The 16014-nt window shown below is 61.8% G+C and overlaps 1 protein-coding gene across 8 annotated transcripts; it reads right to left on the bottom strand.

The window, feature by feature from the left end:
- Window positions 1-2433: 2433 nt before the first annotated feature.
- On the bottom strand, window positions 2434-15737 carry SLC17A9 (solute carrier family 17 member 9). 8 transcript variants are annotated; one of them, XM_084888168.1, is made up of 13 exons: window positions 15458-15726; window positions 10622-10819; window positions 10186-10325; window positions 8418-8517; window positions 7030-7160; window positions 6511-6607; window positions 6260-6356; window positions 5743-5830; window positions 5075-5109; window positions 4607-4722; window positions 4002-4057; window positions 3868-3897; window positions 2434-3350 (listed from the first exon to the last, which is right to left on the bottom strand). In XM_084888168.1, exons 1-13 carry the CDS (start codon window positions 15529-15531, stop codon window positions 3187-3189), a joined length of 1326 nt encoding a protein of 441 aa, XP_084744294.1. In that variant the 5' UTR covers window positions 15532-15726; the 3' UTR covers window positions 2434-3186. The 8 variants fall into 8 exon arrangements, 7 of the variants coding, with proteins under 7 accessions (XP_084744294.1, XP_084744292.1, XP_084744291.1 ...); XM_084888166.1 differs by having other exon boundaries at window positions 5075-5203; window positions 6511-7160; window positions 10186-10452; window positions 15458-15737; XM_084888165.1 differs by having other exon boundaries at window positions 5075-5203; window positions 6511-7160; window positions 15458-15733.
- Window positions 15738-16014: the final 277 nt, after the last annotated feature.

The raw sequence follows: 16014 nt of genomic DNA, 5'->3' as shown, positions 1-16014 counted from the left end.
CAGATAGCGCCAGCCCCTCCCCCCGAGGGAGCACGCCTCTGTTATCAGCACCCTCCCTGCTGCAAACACTCCCCGACCCATGGAGCTGTCCTGGGGACCAGCATCGGTGGGGAAGGCTAGGGAGACCCCACCGAGAGTTGGGATGACGTTCTGGACCAGGTCGGTCCTTGAGGGGAGGAGGCTGGGCCCATCTGCTGCACTGGGCCCCGCACCCCAAACCCTCTTCTGTCTTGTGGGGCAGTGGCACCGGAAGGCCTGAGAGCACCGTGCCAGGTGTCCTTTGGCTGCCCTTCGGCACAGAGCCACCTCACTGCCTGGGCCGCCCCCCCTCAGAGTTCAGTTTGTTGGGGGTTAAAAACAAAGTGTTTATCACACCCCCCAGCTCACAGCTGCATGTTCACAACAGCCAAGAGGTAGGAATAACCCAGGAGCCCAGTGAATAGACACACACAGCGCAGTTGTGGGCCCCGTCCAGAGTTCAAGGCCAAGAGTACAAAAGCAAGGGCCCTGCCATCTTCCTGTACGTGCAGGTGTGCCTTCCTCACCCAGAGATGGTGTCCCCATCGGGCAGAGGCCTCCGTTGTCTGTTGGTAAAAAGCCGTGCGTGCTGCTGGTTTGGGCTGCGACGCTGCACAGCTCCTGTGCTGGAGGCTGCTTTGCAGGAAGGGTGTGTCATGGACCAGCCGGTGCTTCAGGGCTGCTTTGAGGAGCTGTTTTGCCGGATGCGCCTGGGTAGCCATGGCTACTTGGGCTACAGTGAACCTCTCTTCTATGCTCACGACGTCTCATGTCTCCGTCCAACGCCCGGCGCCCCAGCAGCTCCCGTTCGTGGCAGAGGGACTCGGACCCAACGCGGGCGTGGCCGCACAGGATGGAGTGAGAACTCCCACAGCGTCCATCCACACAGGACTAAAAAGGAAGGAAGTCCTGGTGCCTGCAACCACATGGCGGTGCTGAGTGGGAAAGTCAGTCACTAAGAGACAATGCTGCGTGATTCCACTTAACGAGGTGCTTAGAGTCGTCAAAACCACAGACTAGAAGGTGGTGCCTTGTCTGCGGTGGCAGAGGGAGTGTCTGATGGGGACAGAGTGTCAGTTTACAAGATGAAAAAATTCTGGAGATGGTGGTGGTGGTGGCCGCACAGCAGTGCGAACGCACCTGTGTCGGGAGCTGCCACTCACGTGGTTGCCACGGTGGCCCCCTGTCGTGTCCTGGGGAGCTTCCTCGGCTGGGCTCCTGCCCCTGGACAGCAGGTCACAGAAGTGGACCCACTTGAGGTTGTTCATGAAACCCAGCTGAGCAGACCAAAGGCCTTTATGGGACACTAGAGGCACAGTGCACTAAATGCGTGCACGGGGTGGGGGGTCCTTCTGCCCAGCCTGCGCCCTCTCGCAGTCTGGACCTCTTGCTCCTTACCTCCCACCTGCTCACTGCTCCTACTGCTGGGCTCGCTGGTCCTTAGCTGCCACAGAGGTGGGAGAGGCTCCCTCCGCCAACTGTGAGCCCGGCTTCTCCTGTGGGAGTGCACTGACCACCAGGGGAAGCTCCTACATTATCATCTGCCCCCTGGTGGTCAGTGTGCATCATAGCAACTGGTCATTCTGCCATAATAGTCACTTAGGCTTTTATTATATAGACTAGCATTCTCACTGCACCTCTGCAAACAGGCCCAGCCCACCCAGCCAGACTCATTTTGTGATCAAGAATCTCTCAGATTGGACGTAGCTGGTTTGGCCCAGTGGATAGAGAGGTGGCCTGTAGACAAAAGGGTCCTGGGTCTGATTCCAGTCAAGGGCACATGCCTGGGTTTTGGGCTTGATCCCTAGTGGGGGGCATGCAGGAGGCAGTCGATCCATGATTCTCTCATCATTAATGCTTCTCTCTCCTTTTCCCTTCCTCTCTGAGATCAATAAAAAAATATTTTTAAAAAAGAATCTCTCAGGTTCTTTCTAATCAAAAATGGGGAGACTAGCCCTAGGCCAGTTTGGCTCAGTGGATAGTGTCAGCCTGCAGGATGAAGGGTTCCGGGCCGATTCCAGTCAAGGACACAGACCTGGTGCAGGCTCCTCCCTGGGCACATGCTGGAGGCCACCAATCGATGTGTTCTTCTCACACTGATGTCCTCTCTTTTCTCTTCCTCTCTCTCTGAAAATCAACGAAAAAAATCCTTGGGTGAGGATTAGGAAAAAAGGGGAGTGACTGTGGGGGAAGTTTGTGCTGAAACAGGAACCAACAGATGCTCCTGCACAGCTGGCTGGGCTGAGTGACTGTGGGCGGGGCTGAGGGCCCTGCGGGGAGCTGATAGCAGTGCCCCGGTGGGGACACCGGCACCTCGCCCCATGCAGGGCCCTGGCTATCCCTGGGTCTGTTCTGGGTTCTCCTTTGACCTGTTTGTAACACTTTACTGGTTTTCTCATGAATGAGTTCAAAAAATATTTTACAAGTATTTATTCTTTTAACAATGTGCTTCAAAATAACAGTCTTCTTTTAAATAAAAGGATAGTCATCATTTAAATAAGGCTTTGGTACGTTCCCCACGTTTTTGTATTTCTTTTCTCTCCATATACATCTGGCGACACCTATTATTCCTGAGCAACGGCTCCTCTGTCGTAAATGGGAAGAAGGCAGGGTCACTTGGTTCCGGGGAACGCCTTGGCAGAGAGGGTGCCCAGGCTCCCACACAGTGGCACTGGGTGCCAGGGAAGCAGAGCGCATTGCTAGTGTCTGGAGATCCACGGAGGGAAACATTGGGGTGGGGTCCCCAAAGACAGCCAAAGGGGTGGAGCTCACTGCCCCCACTCACCCCGGGCAGCTGCCCTGGGAACACTTGGGGGCAGCGGGAGACAGTCCTGGGGCAAGGACACTGCCGAGCGCTCACAGCACACAGGTGCCCCAAGAGCAGGGCCGGCCCCGGTGCCGAGAAACAAAGCAGAGCCGTCTTGGGGAGGAGTGCAGCCCAGGCCTGTGCCAGCCACTGCTCCCTGGCGGCTGAGGGCAGGACAACCCGCTCTACACTGACTCCAGGCACCGCGTAGCAGAGGGGAAACTGAGGTCTAACTAGGGCGGCGCCCCTCTCCTGCTCCATCGAGACTCTCTCTGAGGTTCCACCTCTGCAGTCAAGAGAAGAGGCTCTGAAATGAAGCCGCTCCCCCGAGGCAGATGGACGGGCCGGGGCGGGGCGGGCAGCTACAGGTCCTCCTGCCGAGGGCTCAGGTCTACCCGCTGGGCCTCCCCGAACACCAGGAAGGAGCACAGCCCCAGGCTGCTGACAGCGGCCACCAGGTTGAACACGGACGTCCAGGAGCCTGTGGTCTCAATCAGGTAGCCACCCAGGCCCACACCCACCACACCTGCACCAAGAGAGGGGACAGACAGGGTGAGTGACAGGCAGTCCCAGGCAGTGTGGGGGAGAGGAGTTGGGGTGGGGTGCCTGGAGGAAAGGGGCCTAAAGAAAAGCCAAATTCTGTGTCCCAAGGCCAGCCAGTCTCAGGGGGCAGAGGCCTCCCAGGCCCTGCAGGAGACCGGCCACCTCTGGCCCTCTGAGCCTGCAGTGGGGCCGGGGCAGTGGGCGGAGCCTGTTCTGTCATCCAGGCTCTTGACCCGTGGGGACCCAGGACACTGGGATCGACTCACATTTGAGGGGGAGGTGAACCCCACAGTGGGGGAAGGGTGGGGAGGCGAACACTACAGAACACAGCTCTGTTCTCTCTGGACTAGCCTGGAGGTGTACCCCCCACCCCACTGATCTGACACTGTCGGACCCCCCCCCCCCCGAAGGGCCACACCCCACCCTGCATAACCAGAGGGTGGTGGGGGACACAAGGGGACCCCAGGCACCTCAGGCAGGGACCCCTGCCTGCCTCTCACCTGCCAAGGCCCCAGCTGTGTTGGCCACACCTGCGAACAGGGGAGAGAGGAGAACATCAGAGGGGTCTCACTGTGACCCTCGCAGGCAACCCAGCTGGGAGCAGCCCGAGGCTCCAGGAGGGGCAGGTCCTCACCAAAGAGCACACCAGCGCAGGACGGGGCCAGGTCCTGGATGTTAACGGAAATGCCGCTGTGGGGAGGAAAGCATGTGGGCCAGTGACCACGGAGCAGCCACCCTCCACGGACTAACGTCAGGCCTCTGAGCACCCGGAGCTGGAGACCACGGGGCTCAGGGCCCGGTGCCGCTGGCCATGCCCCGGCACTCTTGGGCCATTGGACTCCCAGCTCCCCATCTTGGTGGTGACCCAGCCTAGGGACCCGGCCCCAGGATGAAATTAACAAGAAGGCCAGCTTGCCGAAAGCACACTCCTTTGTATCCATAAATCTGAAAAAAGGCGACTTTTCCTGAAACGACTCCCTCCCTGTGAAGTTCTCTGAGGAACTGGCGATGCTGGGCGCTGGGAGGACTGGAACCGCCCACCGATGGGGCGGCGGATGAGCTGGCTCCTCCAGTGGAGGGGTGCTGCTGGAGAGGCCGCCCCAGCCCCGCCCCAGCACGTCTTTGTTTCTCCAAATGGCCCAGGCCCACGTGGGGACCTGCCTGGCCTGCCTGCCCCTGCGCACCCAGGGCTGCAGTGCTGGAGGCCAGGGCAGAGGGTGGGCGGGGCGGGCCCCTTACCTGTGGTTGAAGGTGTGTAGGCCGATGGAAGCTGATGCAAAGAACACAGACTTAGAGAAGCTGGAGGTGTGACCCAAACACAGGGCAAACACGCTGGACAGGCCCAGACCCATCACCTGCGGACAGACGCGAGGTCAGGCAGGGCTGTGCCAGCAAAGGGCCAGGGTACCCCTCCCAGGCCGCCCGGGCGGGGGGGGACAGGAGTGTGGGGCAGGCTGTCCCTGCTGGGTGAACCTCAAGTGGACAGACCCCATTAGATGTGAGCAAATCCAGGCCCGAATGGGTGCCAGGGCTCAAAGGGCACATGGAGCTGCACACACAGCTCTGAGAAGGGGCGGCTGCCCGGCCCAGCACTCAGGGCACAGCCCACGGCCCTGCCACACCAGCACCTCTGGGTCAAGGGACTTGGGGACACAGCCCAAGGAATAAACAGGACGTCCAAAGACAGCCACCCCACGACCGCCATACCTGCATGAATTTCCGCACGGTGATGGTTCTATAACCTGGACAGAGGGGAGACCAGGACACGTTCCCACTGCTCGGTCTGCATTGACACCCCCTCCGACAGCACCCACAGGGGAACCTGCCCCAGCAGAGCTGCAGGAGGGAGCAGGGAGAGGCCCCAGGCTCAAGCCGTGGTATTCTGTGTCGTGGGAGAGGCGTGTGCACACTCGTGTGTGTGCTGTGGTGCATCTGCTCTGAGGTTGGTCTGCACTCACAGGACCCGGGGCTGAGGTGGGGCAGGTGCGTGGAAGGAAGGCCATTCTGACCGTTACAACGTGCACGCGGGTCCCGCTCACACCTGATTTCGACTCTGACCACACCAGGTGCCCCTCCCACCTCTGCATGCAGCCTTGGGAGGTCACTCCCGTCGAGGGGACCTGGAGCCTCTCGCTGCTCTCCGAGCCCACTCTTACCTGAGGCTGGGGAGCCACCGCCGGGTCAGGCTGGGAACCAGGCTCCCGGGCCACCTGCTGCCTCAGCAGGGCTGGGCTCTCACTCCCCCAGCGTGGTCCTCAGGGGCCATGGCTTCTTGCCATCGCTGTGGCCGCCCTCCCAGTAGGGGTGCCCCCCGCCCCTCCCCACAGTGGGGTGAGCCCAGGCATGGCTCCCCAAGTCCTGTCCCCAGGGCTCACCCTGACTGATGAGATGGTCAGAGAGAAACCCACTGAACAGACTGGCAGGAATCGCCACCAGCCAGGGCACCATGTTGAAGACCCAGCCCTGTGGGGAGGGAGGCGGGTCTCAGAGGCAGCCAGGCTGGCACCAGCCCCCACTCTCATCTTCACCCGGGGTTAGGCCTCCCTACCCCTGAGCCATCCCCACGGGGCTAGACCCCAGCAGCCTCCCCTGCTGTCGAGCCTCCCAGGGCTGAGCAGGGGGTGGGAAGTGGGGGCTGCACTCCTGGCCAGGAGGGCGCTGCTCAGAGGGTCCTGGCCGCCAGGGCCGGGAGGTGACATCCCTGTTCACATCCAGCCCCTGCCGGGCCTCCCAAGAAGGACCGTCACCGAGGGCGGGCCCGTCGCGGGCTAGGCTGAGTGTGGAGTGCGGGGTCAGGGGTCAGGAGGCGTGGAGGGGACGGCAGGGGAGTCGATGCAAAGAACCTGGACAGAGGGTGCGCTTTGCCTGCGGGAGCCGAGGCAGCCCACCCACCTGGGAGCTGGGAAAGGTCTCCTTGAAGAAGGTTGGCAACCAGGACAGCAGGATGAAGAAGGAGCAGGCGGCTGAGAGCTGGGAGAAGATGGCCGCCCTGCAGGTGCAGGTGCCTCTCAGGCCACAGTCCCCGCCCCCAGGGCGGCCAGAGGCCTTGGGGACCCTGGCTCTGTGACCGGTCAGTGCTAGGGACACACAGGGTCCCCACCCTCTGCCCCCGCCCCACAAGGTGGCATGCACAGCCAGCTCACCAGACAGAAGGCTTCCGGAAAAGCTGTCTCCAGGGAACCCTGGTGTGCCCGGCCATCGGCAGGCTTTGTGCCAAAACGCCCAAGGCCAGGATGAGATCTGGAGGGAGCAGGGAGCGTCCATGTAAAAGCTGCTCCGAATCAGGGACGGCTGCTCTGCTCTTAAGGCCCAGTGATGGGGGCGGGGGGAGGGCCTCCCGCTGTGTCCAGTGCCTTTGAGGGTCCACTTTTCTGATCCTCCCCAGGCCTGAGTCCCCATCCCCTCTTCTGCCCTCTGACACGCAGCTCCCCGCCTCTGCCTGGACCCCTGCAGACCTCTCAGCTTGAACATGGCGTTAACCCTGAGGGCGGGGGCGGGGCGGGCAGGTAGCGCAGGCATGTTTTCTGAGGTCCTAGTCTGCAGCTCAGCCCTGGTCCCCTGAGCTGGGGCTGCTCTGTGACTTTCACATTTGGTGGTGGCCAGAGGGGCCCAGGCCCCAGGGCGGCCGAATGTGCAGGCTGTGCCTACCCGGCCGCAGTTACCTTGTTTGCTCAGCAGGTACCTGTACACGTAACACACCCACAGCAGGGTGAGGCCGCCAGAGAGGTAGAAGACGCTCTGCCAGCCGCACCAGTCCAGGAGCAGGGAGCCCACTGCCCCCGTCACCAGGGTCCTAGAACCAGAGGACAGTGACCATGATTTGGCTTCACCCAGGCAGGGAGGCGCCTGCACCAGCCCAGCCCTGTGAGCTGGTGTCTGGGAAGCCGGGGTGCCCTGTTGCAGCCCGTGGGTAGAGACTGGCATTCAGGAGACTGGACGCTGCGTGGCCACCGTGCACTCAGGACGGCCGTGTGGCCGAGGCAGGGCACAGGGGCTCTGTGGTCTTGAATGTCTTGTTCCTCGGCCCTTAAGGGGGCCCAAGCCCGGCCGGCCTAGCTCAGCTGTTGAGCATCAACCTGTGAACCAGGAGGTCATTGTTAGATTCCTGGCCAGGGCACCTGCGCGGGTGCGTGCTCCATCCCCAGTGTGGGGCCTGGAGGAGGCAGGCGATCAATGATTCTCTCTCATCACTGATGTTTTCTCTCTCTCTCCCTCTCCCTTCCTCTCTGAAATCAATACCAATATGTTTTTTACAATAAGGGGGCCTGAAATTGCAGTGTGGGTTTCTAAACTAAAACCCCCAAACATCACGGTTCAGGGGCTGCTTCCCCGCCACATCTGCCCAGGTTTGGCCAGGAGATTGTAAAGGAGGAAAAAAGCTGGGTTCAGATTGAGGCCACTGGGCCTGTGGGGGTCACTTCCTCTCTGAGCCTCCATTTCCCTGCCCCCCCCCCGGAAACACTCCTCATTTATCTGAAATTCGCCCCCCCACCCCCCACGGGCCCAGGACACCAGGTGAGGTGGGATTTCAGATAAATGAGTGTTTCCTGGTTTCCTGTATTGCTTCTCTGAACATCACACTGACTGGGCACCCTGGGTTCTTCTGTGGGCTGCTCCAGCCCACCCAGGGGTACCCCTTGTCCCTCTAAATTCTGCGTGGACCTTGGAGCAGGGAAGTGAGGGTCCGAGCCTGGGTCAGGAAGCCCATCAGGACAGGGAGCTGTCCTTCCACACAGAGCCGGGCAGGCACAGGCTCTCACTGCCAGAGGTGACATTGCCCGCCAGGGCGAGCGCAGGCGCCTCCCCGAGGAGTCGGAGCGCCCCCCCACCCCCGGCTCCAGCAGCGCAGGTGAAAGGGCGCTTGATAGAGCGCTGCTGCCCTGCCCGCCGCCCGCACAGCCCAAAGCCGCTCCCCTGCCGCCAGCACCTGTGCACAGAGGCCCAGCAGAGGGACCCATGTGGCCTGTCCCACCACCTGCGGGGCTTTGCAGGGGCCACACACTTTGCCTCCCCGCCATCCCTTCTCCGCCCCGCCCCCCCTCGGACTTACCCGAACTGGGAGCCGGCCCCCACAGTGCTGTAGATGAAGGCGCGCTCACTCTCCCGGACCTTCTGTGATAGCAGGCTGGTCAGCGCAGGAAAGTAAACCCCTGGAACAAGCAGAGAATGCGGAGGCCACGGGCCAGGGGCCAGCGAGGGCACCAGCCGAGGGTGAGGGCGGCTGGGAAGTTCCCCACCGGTGATTATTCCAGCCTGGACCTCCTTCACACTCGCATCACCCCAAGGAACCAGCAGCACACCTGGCTCAGGAGGTGCTCAGCTTGGATGAGAGGCGCTGGCAGGGAAGGCTTCTGCCACCTTCCCCCTGGCTTCCAGAGCCACGGCAGCTCTACAGTCCTGGCACAAACATGTGGCGTGGCCACCTGCACACACACACCCTGATTCACACTAGCACATGCTATCACACACACACACACAAACAGGTGAGACCTCATGGCTCTGTGGAACCAGTGCTGGGTCCAGGCGTGATGCTTCCCGTAGCTACGGAGATGGCACCACAGGGAGGTGGGAGAGAGCACAGAACTTCCTGTATGTTGCTCTGCAACTTCCTGTGGATCTACAATTATTTAAAAATCTCCAGTTTAAAACACTGTGCTGGAAGTTCAGCGCTTGCCTGTTAGAGGCTTGGGACCAGAGTGGGACTTGGTTCCCCTCAGAGCACTGGCCCTGCCCACCAGAGTGCCAGTCACCCAGCGTGACAGCTGCCCTGGAGCCTGGTCTGTCCCCCATAATGAGCCGTAGTCCAGCACATAGAAAAGTCTTCGGCCTCCCAGGATGGGAGAAACAGCCTGAGCTGTGGGCCACCCAGGGGGCGCCTACAGCCCCGCTCGGGGATCTCGGTTGGCAGGCCCGGAGCACCAGCCCTGAGTCACAGGGAGACAGGCCATCTAGGGTGGGCTCACGGGAGCACAGAGGCCAGACGGTGGGGCTGGCCAACTCCTGGAGAACAGGGGTCCCTAGGGCCCATGCCCATGCCTTGCCAGGGTCTGAGGGGGCTGCCAGGCGGGCGTGGTGAGGAAGGGCCCAAAGCCTGTGCTCTTGGGTGGACGCCAGGCGATGGACGCTGCAGAGCCCAGGCTGGGGCAGGCGGTAGCTCAGAGGCCATCCCTTTCCTGGAGCGGGGGCTGGGCGCCACCTGCTCACCGGGGCCACTGGGTGCTTGGGGGCTCTCGCGAGGAGTCCAGTGTGGCCTGAGCATGAGCCTGTGTCCACCATGCCTGTCAGTCTCATGGTGCTGATGGCTGTTAGACAGCAACTTTGGGCCGCCCGGATGCAGCTATTTTGCAGAAGGACGTCTGACATTAGAATTGGCCAGACTCTGAAATGCTTCTATTTATTTTGTTGTTGATGTCAATCCTCACTAGCAGATATTTTTATTGATTTTTAGAGAGTGGAGGGAAGTGGGAGAGGGAAAGAGAAACATCAATGTGAGAGAGACACATTGGTTGGTTGCCTCCCCCATGTGCCCTGACCTGAGGACCAGGGACCAAGTCTGCAACCCAGGTACGTGCCCTTGGAGGGGAATCAAACTCGAGACCCCTCAGTCTGAGGCCCAATGCTCTAACCACTGAACAGACTGGCCAGGACAGAAACTACTTGGGTGCCAAGGCATTGTCAGTCCACACACATACACAGGAGCACATAGGAGCACATGCATGCACACACCGTGCACCGCCTACATGAACACACATACATGCACACACATGCTCTAACAGAGTCTAACACTACCCGTGAGGGAAGCCCTGACGTGTGCCTACCTTGGAGCAAGCCAGTGAGGATGCGTGAGAAGGTCATGAAGACCAAGTGGGCGCTGCCCAGGTGTGCGAGCAGCGGGGTGGCGGCGGTGAGGAAGCCCCAGGCGGAGGCTGACAGCAGGATGACCTTCTCGCCCCCGATCCTGGAGGGGCCGAGAGGGCAGTGATGGGGAGGCTGCGGGGCCAGAGATCCTGCATGGAGACGGCCAGGCGGGGCTCGGGCCATCCCTTCTCGGAGCCGTTCTCCAGGGTCGCGCTGAGCCACAGCCTCTGCGGAGGAGGCCGAGGGTGAGAGCACAGGGTGCAGTCCGCCCATCCACCCCATCACCCCAAGAGCTCCCAGAGGGTGGCGGTGCAGCCCCTGGGCCTCGGGGTTGGGCCCAGTTGGCCCTCCCCGGAGCTCTCCCGCCCAGCACGGGAGTGGGGAGCGGGCAGTTACCGGTCCCCCAGGTGGCCACCCAGGATCTGAGTCAGGCAGTAACCCCAGAAAAAGCTGCTGAGCACGATGCCGGCTTCTTTCTTGTTCCAGCCGAAGTCCTGGCTCATGGAGACGGTGCAGATGGGCATGCTGACACGGGCACAGTACAGCAGGCACGTGCCCAGCAGCAGCGTCCCTGTCCATGCCTGGCGCTCAGGCCTGCGGGAGAGGAAGGGCAGAGTCTGACAAAGGCACACCACCTCCCAAACGCCAGACTGCCCGACATCGAAATGCCGCCTGTGGACTCCCAGGAGGAGAGGCAGCTCCAGGAATGTCACAGACAGCACGTGGGTGTAGGGCCGCTCAGACGCACTGTGGTCAGGGCTGTCACCCGGGACTAGAGACCAAGGGGCCCAAGAAAGCAGCCAGGTGGGAGCTGACAGCTAGTTCCTGCCAAGGGGGGCAGTGAGGTGGGACTCCATTTGAGGCAGAGAGGGAGGGTCCTGTGGCTGGGGGAGAGAGGGCAACAACAGGTTGGGGCAGGACAGTGGGTCCTGCAGGGTCCCCAGAAAAGCTGGGTCTGCCCAGCAGAGGCCCTTGGGCAGGCAGTGCTGGGCGGCCAGCAAGGGGACACGGTGCTGTGGGCCCCTTGGAAGAACCTGGGCAGGGGTGAGGCATCCCTGGCTGCTGGGAAGATTGTCAGACAAATGTCCACGGAGGGAATATCCACAAAGCTCCTGGCCAGTGCTCTCAATTGTCTGTCACCAAAGCCAAGGGCCACAGCCGAAACCGGTTTGGCTCAGTGGATAGAGCATCGGCCTGCGGACTGAAAGGTCCCGGGTTCGATTCCGGTCAAGGGCATGTACCTTGGTTGCAGGCACATCCCCAGTAGGGGGTGTGTTTCTCTCTCATAGATGTTTCTAGCTCTCTATCCCTTTCCCTTCCTCTCTATAAAAAAATCAATAAAATATATATATTTTTAAAAAACAAACAAAAACAAGGGCCACAGGTGGACGCCCAGGAGACCTGCCCCGAGGACCCGTGCCTGCGGAGCCCCACGGGTCCTGGGACAGCAGAGAGCTGCAGAGGCCGGAACCACTGTGGACGTTGGTTTGTAACTGTCAGCACCGCTCGCGGCCCATGGCAAACACGGCACTGGCCTCAGGTGTGACCGGGGCAGCAGTGCGGAGCCAGGGAGTGCTGTACAGCTTTCCCAAAGGCAGTGACTGTGTGTGGGTGGGTGGACGACAGGGGCGGGCAGGAGGTGTCCTGCTGACGTGCATGTCTTGTGCGGTGGGGACAGCCTGAGAGTGTGGTGGCAGTTGGAGGCAGCTGGTCTGGACAGAGGCAATGCCCTAAAGCTGGGGGTTCAGGGTCCTGCCTGCACATGGACTCGCACATCTGCCTGGGGCCTAGGGCAGGGGACCAGTCCTCCCCGGGTTGGGCACTGCAGAGGGGAAGAGCAGGCTGTGGGGAAGGCCTGGTGGGTGAAGGGGCAAAGGTGTCAGTGCTGTAACGCTTCAGGAGGCTGCAGGGAGGAGAGGTCACGGGCGAGAGGCCAGGCCACCGGATCGATGGGCCATGTGGACATCAAAGTCACCAGGAAACGGCAGGGCTCAGGGAGAGGAAGGCAGGGCCAGGAGCCAGGCACCAAAAAGAAGGGTGGCTAGGAGGGGGCCAGCAGGGGCTTTGGGGGGATGTCAGAGCAGAATAGGGAAGGACGCCTGTGAGGAAGGACATTGGACTGTCCCCTCACTCCCAAATCCCCATTTGGACCTTTGTCTGGACCTGGCAGGGGCAGAGGCTGAGGGGGTGTGTGTCTTCCAGGAACCAAGTGGGGTCCTGGCGGCAGACATGGGGCTTGATCTGTGGCAGACCAGAGCCAGTCTCCCACCTGCCAGTCCCCCCTCCAGGCTCAAGCTGCACAGACAACTGGGGAGGACGGTCCAGGGTGAGGCCAAGACCACCCCAGGAGGGCTGGAGCCCATGCTGGCTGCGGACGAGGCTGGGGGTGAGGGACTTGGGACAAGTTGCTTAGCCTCCTCCAGCCTCAGTTTCCCCAGGGAAGAAGAGCCCATGATGTCTGCCTCCTTCATGAGCCAGCAAACAGCAAGGTGCCCACAAGCTCTGGGTAGCCCCACGAGGAGCCACTGTGACTGGCCGGAGGGAGGCGTGGCAACCGTGCCCCACTCCTCCGCCGCCTGTCCACACGGGCCACCGTACTTCCCCTCAGCGGGGGAGGGAGCTGCAGGATGCACACCCTCCCTGCTGCCCATGGAGGCTGCTGTACCACACAAGCAGAGACAGCTGATTCCAGGTTCGAGACCACCATGCAAGGGTTTGGTATGAATGAGTCTAAGTTCCAAACAGCCAGCCTGCTGCCCGCATGCCCATGTTTGCAGACCAGTCCCGCCTGGAGCTGGGACGCTCCTGCTGGCTGCTGTGGTCTGGCGCAAGCCCGACCGACTCGGGAACCCCGTCTCTTCTCTGAGCCTCAGTTTCCCCATGTGTGCAATGAAGAGGTTGCATTTCAAGCTGGTTCTGCAGGTGCTCGGTGGGGTGCCACAGGCTGAGGCCCCAGGGCACCCCAGCCACTACCTGCTTCACACACTGGAACTTCCTCCCCACGCCGGGAGCAGGTCCTGGGCCGCGCGTGCACAGTTCTGTGGCCCTGGAGCCCCGCTGGCCGCACCCCCAGAGGCCACAGCAGGTGCTGTACTTGGAAATGGTCCAGTGACCCCTCAATGTCTACTGGGGAGGGGCCCTGGCCGTCATGCCTGGCCCTACTTCCTGGTTCTTAAAATGCTACTCAGAAGCGAGACAAGAATAGTCTCACAGGGGCAGATGGGACCGGTCTCAGTGGAGCCTCCCCTGCCTGAGAGGCCAAGGTAGAGGGGGGACTCCCACCGACTCTCCCTCTGGCGTTCACAGAACGACGAAGGCGGTGGGTCAGGCCAGATACCTGCAAGGCCCCAGAGCTCCCAGCAGTGCTTGCTCCCTGACTGCCTCCATGTCTGACATGGGACCCAAGAGGGCCAGGGCTGCAGGCTCCATGCAGGGTCTGCCACGTGGGCTCTGAGCCTAAGGTGCCGGCAGGGGCACTCCCCAGGGAGCTGCGTGGCGTAAGGTGCTCTGTGCTTCCCCCTCGGCCCTGGAGCCACAGCCCCATCCCTGAGCTGGCGGGCAGTGTCAGCTAAGTGGGCAAAGGGATGTCCGTACAGCTGTTGGGCACACAGAACAAGGATGTCTGGATGGAAGGGGTGACCCAGACCCAGAATGCTCAGCCCTGTGTGGCAGGACTGGTCAGGAGAGGCTGAGACTGCATCCCCCCACTCTGACCAGCCCTGAGCCTCAAGCTGGAGCCCAAGTCATCAAGATGCCTCCTGTGAAGCAGCTAGAAACGCTTTCTGCAACGGCCCCTGTGCATGCAGCACCCATGCCGCACGAACATGCGGTCACGAGGCCCCTTGATTCAGAAAAGGGAACTGCAGGAGCCGCGGGCCAGGAGGGCAACAAGCCAGAGAGCACATGTGGGTCCAAGGCTGCTGGTGGCCCCCACTCCTGGGATGGGGCTGGAGAGCAGCCCTGCCTCCTAGGTCACTGTGAGTACAAAACGTGGCAGTCCAAGCAGAGGGCATGCAGTCCAGCGGCGGCCGACATTAGCACTTGTTATTATTACCCAGTCATGGCTGAGAACAGCCTGCTCCCGCACTGAGCACGGCTCCACCAGCACCTACAGGCCCTCCAGGAACCGCCTGTCCTGTCTGTCTGTCCTGGGCACAACCCTCTGCCCAGCTGGCTGCAAGCAGGCCTGCCACCTGGCTCAAGCTGAGAGCCAGACCCCATCTCCATAACCAGCAGGTTGTGGAGGGAAGTGAGGGAGAGGCTGGCCAAAAGCACCCCTGGTCCAGGCACACAGCTGACAGTCCCCAGTCTACCCTGGGGAGACACGAGCTGTGCCTGGTTTGTGGTCACACTCACTGGGCCAGCCCTGTTCCTCCCTGCTCCCTGGTCTGTCCCGGGAGGCCCCTGGCTTTGATGGCTTCTTATGAACGCCAGCTTCTCCCTCTTCCCCGACAGCTTTGCCTTCATCTTGACCCCAACACTGGGGACTGTCCCTTCGGGTCTTCCCGCAGCCCTGTGCTGGGGCAGAGGCGGGAAGGTGCCATTATTCTGCCCGCAACAGGGAGGCCCCGAGAGCAGATTCACCGGGACCCAAACCTGGAGGTGGACAAGCTCTGGGATTTCAGGGCCTGACTCTGGGCCCGGGTCCAGCTGGCTTGTCCTCAGCCCACAGAACCAGAGAAGAGCTGAGCCTTGGCGGCCTGGGGGCTTTTCGGGGGCTCCCTTACAGTAGTGGAAACGGGCATGAAAAGGAGTGGGCTACTGCTGGGCCCTTCCTCTCCTCCTGCCAACTTCTGCTCCCCCTACCCCCTCGGGGACCTGGCCCACATCACACACATCGCGCGGTGGCAGGACTCGGACCAGCCCCTGACTGCCCCATGGGGTGACTGAACTGCTCCTCTGCTGCTCTCAGGTGAGGTCCTGCCTGGCAGGGTCAGTTCCAGCATGAGGCCAGGCCAGTGAGCGCAGGCTCCTCCCAACCAGGAAGATGCCCCCTATTCCAAGCAGGCCCCCTGCCTGCATGACCTCCTGGGCCCCAGCAGCCTGGGGTGGGTGGAAGGGAGGAGGGTCCCGCTGGTTGGAGTTACTTGTGCACTCCACTCCTTCCTCCCCAGGGTGGTGCCCCCCATGAGGGCAAAGGAGGCCCTGCAGCTGGACGCCTCCTCCAGGATACTCTCCCCACAGGATGCGCCGCCCCCTCCCCTGATCCCCGCCCAGGCCCCTCCTCCCCACCTGGTCCACTGAGCGTCCCCAGCTGTGTCCTGGTGGGCTTTGTCCTGGTGGGCCTTGTCCCGGGGCGGCTGCATCGGGAGCAGACAGCCACGGTGCGCACTGAGTCCGAGACCGGCTCCCGGCCACAGCGCCGCCCAAGTCCACGTGTCAGTCCCAGCAGCGCTTCCGCCCGGCGCTCCCAGGACGTGTCGCCCCAGACGGCCACCCTGCGGGGCGGGGGAGGGGAACAGCGGCAGGCGGGGCGTCTCCCTCCTCCGCTCCGAGGTCTGTCCGAGCAGCATGCTTCCCGTTTCAGGCGCTGGCTTCATCTGCCCTGCTCCCTGAGCTCCTGGAGCGCCAGCACAGGCTCCCACCCCGCCCCACGCCCACCCCTGGCGGCGGGCTCCTCTGCAGCTTTGTAGGGGCTGAGCCAGGAGCCTGGTGCCCCGTCTGTAAGTGGGGATGGCTGTTCTTCGCCTCACAGGGCTGTGTGTCATCAAATGAAAGTTAGGGGGATCTTATCCGGATGCAGGGACAGTAAGACTCAAGTGTAACTAACTTTTCTTTTTTAAAATATA

The sequence above is a fragment of the Pipistrellus hanaki genome, assembly GCF_964339955.1.
Source record: "Pipistrellus hanaki genome assembly, chromosome: 6".
NCBI classification, from domain to species: domain Eukaryota; kingdom Metazoa; phylum Chordata; class Mammalia; order Chiroptera; family Vespertilionidae; genus Pipistrellus; species Pipistrellus hanaki.
The sequence above is the reverse complement of the archived record's forward strand: the minus strand, read 5'-3'. Positions and strand labels throughout refer to the sequence as shown.

Coding starts and splice junctions, on each gene's coding strand:
- SLC17A9 (XM_084888165.1), bottom strand. CDS start 15,531: ATGCAGCCGCCCCGGGACAAGGCCCACCAGGACAAAGCCCACCAGGAC. Junction 7,161..8,417: donor GGGGCCGGCTCCCAGTTCGG/GTAAGTCCGAGG, acceptor CTCTGGTTCTAG/GACCCTGGTGACGGGGGCAG. Junction 5,204..5,742: donor TGACCATCTCATCAGTCAGG/GTGAGCCCTGGG, acceptor TCCCTCCTGCAG/CTCTGCTGGGGCAGGTTCCC.